Source organism: Anthonomus grandis, chromosome 13 (assembly GCF_022605725.1).
Source record: "Anthonomus grandis grandis chromosome 13, icAntGran1.3, whole genome shotgun sequence".
Lineage (NCBI taxonomy): Eukaryota > Metazoa > Arthropoda > Insecta > Coleoptera > Curculionidae > Anthonomus > Anthonomus grandis.
The window spans coordinates 17,860,003-17,866,289 of record NC_065558.1 but is presented as its reverse complement, the minus strand read 5'-3'; the positions used below and the strand labels follow the sequence as shown (position 1 = coordinate 17,866,289).

The 6,287-nt window shown below is 37.6% G+C and overlaps 1 protein-coding gene across 2 annotated transcripts in view; it reads left to right on the top strand.

Annotated features, from left to right (window-relative positions):
• The first annotated feature begins 424 nt into the window (after positions 1-424).
• LOC126743743 (uncharacterized) overlaps positions 425-6,287 on the top strand; it is a 24,539-nt gene continuing 18,676 nt past the window's right edge. For both annotated transcript variants that reach the window (XM_050450960.1, XM_050450958.1), the window contains exon 1: positions 425-492. In XM_050450960.1, the coding sequence (XP_050306917.1) occupies positions 459-492 (34 nt within the window). In that variant the 5' untranslated portion in view covers positions 425-458. The remainder of the gene's footprint in view (positions 493-6,287) is intronic.

Genomic DNA, 6,287 nt, shown 5'->3' with positions numbered 1-6,287 from the left:
TAGGTTTTACTTTAACATATTAATATATCATTCCAGTCGAAACAATAGAAACGCAGTCACGCACCACACAAAAAAAAATAAAAATTAACCATCAGCGATAAGTTAGATATCGATTAAATATAATTATTTTTTCAAAAAAATAACCACGGGGTCGAAAAAAGTGGTTCAACCCCCATGATAAGAAAAAAAAGCCACCTAACTGATTGAGGTCTCGAATTCCAGCATGTTTTTCAAACACGAAAAACCATTTTCAAAGCGTTTGGATTTCGAGACCAATCATCAGTAATGATTCGATTTCGACATTTTCTACAAAAAGCAGGTGTTTGTTTTCGGTATTATCTTTATCTCGCCGATCTAATTATTGTCTTTGTTATCTATCTTATAGGAATTATTAAGGCACGCAAAAGCCAGTATCAATCGAAAACTCGAGATTATCTAAGGTGAATAAATAAGATGTCATGGCTTTTATTGCCGATTCTATTTTTGGAAAAAGTAAGCCAATAGTAATTTTTTTTATATTTTTATTTTGTCTAGGTACATTTCTATATTATTATTAACTTTATGGAATTTTTTGATTTTGTGGTAATTCAATAAAGGCATTTATACACATATCGATGAGGTCACAATAACATTCGCAGTGAAAGTCTGAAATAACTTCTTTTCATAAATAAAACAATAATTTAAAAAAAAATTAAGTGCATCGTTTATGGTTTTTGTTTCATATTTTTTGATTTGAGTATTTCAATAAATCTGACATAATAGTTTTTTTTAATAAGACGCATAATTCTTGTATGTGTTCAAAGTTGTCCTTCTACCCATCATATCCCAAATGTGTTCGACAAGAGAAAAATAACGTCAATGTGTTTTTCACTCGAGTGTTTTGTGAGAAACGAAAGTGTGCCTATTTAAAATTAAATCAAAAAATATTATACAATTATTTGTAAGAATTGTCCTCTTATTGATGTCAGCAACACACAAATGACTTTTTTTGCAACACAAATAGCAGGTATTGCAAATTTTGTGCTGCTTGCCAAAATGGTATTCCACAATAGACATGTGCTTTAAAATGATCTTCTATGGTCGTACGAGCAAAGTGTGCTTCGTGCTTCTCTGTAGCAGTGTCTAATTTTTCACTAGTTAAAATGCAAATATTTTCATAAAAAGTGATAAGGCAGATTTCTAGAATAATATCTATTACATGTAAGTAGCAATAAACTCCTATTTTAATTCATAAAAGTGCAAAACAAAAACCAGAATGGATTTTTGCTTATCAGGTACTGCATTGTACTACTGGCGGTCTGCTTTACTGGGCCTACTATGTATTAAATCGACCGTTATTCAAAAATAATGCATGAAAAACAAATAACAATTAGTGATCTTTTAATAATACCCAAATAAAATTAGAAAGCAAAGTGCACTAATACGCCTATCAGGCGGGCAAATCCACGGACCTGGCCCTACACCACCTTGTGAGGAAGGTGAAGGGTGCTCTGGCTAGTGGCAAGGCCTGTCTGGGTGCGTTTCTAGACATTGAAGAGGCGTTCGACAACACCCCTTTCGCATTAATCTGCCAAGCACTCGAGAGCCGCGGCTCAGAACCCTGTTTGGTTAGCTGGATAGAGACCATGCTCTCGAAACGTCATGTATTTGCCACGCTCAACAACGAGATTGTCGAAACGTTGGCAGCTAGGGGCTGCCCGCAGGGAGGAGTATTGTCCCCTACCTTGTGGTGCCTTGTGGTCGACAGCCTGATAAATCTTTTAAACAATGCTGGCCTATATACACAGGCCTACGCTGATGATCTGGTAATCCTTTGCCCGGGGAAAGACGCCGTCTCAATGCGGGGCCCTATGATGAGAGCCCTGCGTATGGTGGACATATGGTGCCTCTCGGGGGGTTTCAGGAATAACCCCAAAAAAGTAGAGCTCCTACTATTCACGAGGAGACGTGAGGAACTTTGGCACCCCCCCTGTTATATCTCTAGGTGGCGTGCAGCTGCATTACTCCAGGACAGTTCGATTTCTGGGAATCAAGTTAGATTCCAAACTCTCCTGGTACGATCATGCAGACACCAGAATGAAGAAGGCCGCCTGCGCGCTATGAGCCTGCAGGCGGGCTTTCGGCAATACCTGGGGTCTGTCTCTTAAGATCCTCCACTGGATCTACTCGCGCATTGTGAGACCTCTTCTCGCATACGGGGCTATCGTTTGGTGGCCATGTACGGAGAAAGCAAAGATTCGTGCTCAACTGGACAGAGTCCAACGTCTTGCATGTCTCAGAATAACGGGTTCTATGCGGACGGCGCCAACTAGAGCGCTCGAGGCTCTGCTAAGTCCTCCGCCTCTGGACCTCGTTGTGCAATTCGAGGCAATGAGGACTGCGTACAGGCTATACGTCCTCGGCGAACTACGTGCTGGCGAGACCGGTCACGCAAAAATTTGGTCACGGGCCATACAGGAATGTCCTCTCCTTCTGATGGGCAGTGACTGCATGGCTCCAGTGACTGTGGACTGCGAGGGATTCGTGACGCACATTGCAGGTAGAGAGGAGTGGCAGCTTTCCAACAGACCTGCATTGCTGAATAGGGGGACCATTTGGTACACAGATGGCTCCAGAATGAATAACAGAGCTGGATCAGGGCTTTGTGGTGGGATCCCACATACCAGTAGGGCATACTCGCTGGGAGAGCACGCCACTGTCTTCCAGGCCGAAGTATTCGCTGTATTAAAATGCGGACAGAAAATCCTAAGCTGCGGACACCGCAATACAGTCGTATCAATATGCTCGGACAGCAGAGCTGCCATTAAGGATATCACGGCCGCAAAGGTAACCTCCAAGCTTGTACTAGGGTGCATAAAAGTCCTGAAAAAACTGGTGCAGGTTGGCTGCAGGGTCCAGCTCGCTTGAATACCTGGCCACGCAGGCCATGCAGGTAATGAGGAAGCGGAATCTCTTGCCAGACTGGGATCCGCGAATGTGCCGATGGGGCTGGAACCCATAGTTGGTATCGCCAAATGCGTTGCGGTCGCGTCAATGAAGGGTCTGCTGGACAAGTGGACCCACCGAAGATGGACTGAGTCCCCTGGTATGAGACTGTCCATAGCGAACATAGGTGGGCCATCTGCCTGTCTCACCAAAAATCTACTACGCCTAAAAAAACGCGAAATTCGGCTAGTGACAGGTCTTTTAACCGGTCACTGGAACTTAAGAAGTTATCTCCATACTATCGGTATTGCGGACAACCCGGAATGCCGATGGTGCTGTGAGAAGGATGAAACCGTTGACCATGTAGTCGGGGAGTGCCCAGCACTCACGCGCGCCAGGTTCAAATACTTAAGTAACACTTTCAGTGTACCGAGTGACTTTTAGTCCTTCAGACCAGAGAGCCTTATCGGTTTTTCTAAGGCCGTTGGACTCTGGTAACCCCCGGTGGGGCATGACGGCTCCATTAGACGACCTATATGCATAACTGCCTTGGCAGCCCACTGTTTCGACAATTCAATTCAATTCAAGCAAAGCAATAGTATTACACTAGAAAATAATCATATTCATGTAGACATTGCGGCAATCAGATAGGAAGTTAACAAGGAACACAAGTAAAGAATCTGGAGAAAAATGTAGTAGATTTGCGGGAAGAAAATACGTATTTAAAGGAAAAACTAGCATCATTTGAATTAAAAGCCAAGAAGAAAAATGTTACTGTTTTTTGGATTTGAAGAGGACACCACAGAAAGGAAGAAAAGTAGAAAGAAAAGCTGTCAAAATGCTGTGCAAGGATGAACTACAAGTTGTAGTAGAGGAATCCGACATTAGTAATTTATGTAGATTGTGTAAAGATAACTTGAAAAAACTAAGACAAATTTTGGTAGAATTTGTAAGGACCCTAAAAAAGGAAGAAATTTTTAAAAATTGCCAAAAACGAAAAGAACACCTGAACTCAGAGAGCAGCAAAAAGTTTTACTGAAACATCTTCAAATAGCCAGAAATAGAAACAATTATTTAAAAACTTATAGTAAACGGCGAATCATTTACTATAGAACAACTAGAATTGACAAATTGTGAGGTTCAACATCTGGAAGAAATTAACTAAGCTTTCCAATTAATTTTAAATCAGGAATTTCCACCAGTTTTTTCTGAGGCAGTAACACTAAATGAGCACAAAGCAAAATTTTGCAGTTTACATCCTATTCTCATACTTTACCAAACTTTTCCACCCTAGAAAGAAATGGAAACGTCACAATACCCAAAACTGATGTCAAATATCTCTGCATTATGATAGATAGCCATCTAAGATTGGACCAATAAATAAACTATGTAATTATAAAAACTAGATACCTTGTTACCAGATTTGCTAATTTAAAACCAATAGTTAAAGTAGATAAGCTTAAAACAATTTTTTATGCCCTAGTGCAATATGTGTTAAAATACGGAATAGTTGGTCGAGGAAGTGCGAGAGACTGTTCTCTTAAAAACTTAGTTGTAATTCAGAAATGAATTCCTAAAGTCCTTTACATAAAAAATAAAACTTATTCGAGCAACCGGATTTTTGCAATTTATGACAATTAATAATAATAATAATAATAATAATAATAATAATAATAATAATAATAATAATCGCAAGTGCCTTTGGGCCGATAATGATTTTTATCAAAAAAGTGGAAAAGTGAAGGCTTCTACGATTGTCTATTTTAAGCCATTTAATTGTTTTAAAATATTGCAAAATATGATCATACTTACGTAAGCCATAAACCAATCTGATACAGGCATTCTGAATTTTTTGTATGCGCATTTTACAATCATTAAATCATTTTAAAGCTGCAAGCGATTTTTGAACAATTTTTTTAACATGCTTCTTGAATCTCAACTTACAATCAACTTACATCACAATGCTTTTTCAAATTTTTGGCAGTTTCAACAACCGAAATCTTAGAGCCCTCCACATGAACATTTATTACACTTAATATATGTTGTTCCAAAAACCATTAAGAAAGACTTTGAGGAATTTCATTTTAAATTATGGTTTTTAGATAATTGATTTATTCACTTCGTTAAAATTATCAGGTTTGAAAGTTGTATATATATGCGTATCATGAGCAAACGCTTGCACCTTACAAACTTTTAAGGACTTAAGAATGTCTGCTGTATACACGAGGAAAAACAGAGGTCCCAGGATAGAACCCCGAGGCACTACAGACAAAATGTGATCCTGATTGGAATAAGAATTATTTGTAAATATTGTCTGAAATCTATTATTCAAATAAGACTCAATGAACTATATAGCATCCATTAAAAAGCCATAATATTTAAGCTTAGCTAGTAAAAGGGCATGATTTATTGTAGCGAACGCCTTAGAGAAATCTAAAAGCGCCAGAACAGCAATTTGTTGCTTATCAATAGCGTCCATTATATCATCCAGTACGTTTAGTAGAGCTACAGAGGTACCAAAGTTCTCCCTAAAGCCACATTGCGTAGCCGGAATAATGTCATTATCAAAAAAATAACAAACCATCTGATGGTAAAGTACCTTTTCAAATATTTTTGAAACTACTGGAAGTATACTTATAATGCGCAAGTCGTTATAATTTTTTTTTCTAGGCTAGCAACTTTTGATAAGGGTTTACCAATCGAAATTTTCCATTGATCGGGGAAATAGTGAGCTTCTTTCTATACAACAATTTATTATGTGGCATATATACTTGTCAATAAAGGGGCTACAATACCTTAACATTTTTGGAGAAAATGAGAAAAAAAGGTGTTAATTTGATCAGACAGGTGTTCCGGAATATTGGTATTATTTTTATCTCTACAAATGTTAAACTTTTTTAGTGACGACCAAAGCTGACGTTTATTATTTTCGTTACACAACAGATTTAGATGCTTTTTTTTTCTCTTTTAATTGTAGCCAGAGTATGATTTCTCAGAAATGTATAATTCTTCAAATCTTGTATATCCCTTGTTGCCTTTAATTTCCTTAATGCCTCATTGCGTTGTTTTTGAAAAAGAAGTACCTCAGATATTTTAGATGGGGTTTAGTAATTCTTGCTTTTTTAAAAGGAGCATGTTTGAATTAAATTATTAAAAGTTACTATTTTACTATCGATATTATTCGACTGTGTAATGGTTCCTTATTAAAAAAAAGAAATTGGCCATAAATCTGCTTCTTATTTAGCAGAAAAATTTTACAATAAATTCCAGAATTTCAGAAATTCTAAAACTCTTAATAGTTAATAAGAGATCATTTAAAAGAAAATTAAAAAACTGGATTTTTGAAAAAGATTGACAAATAT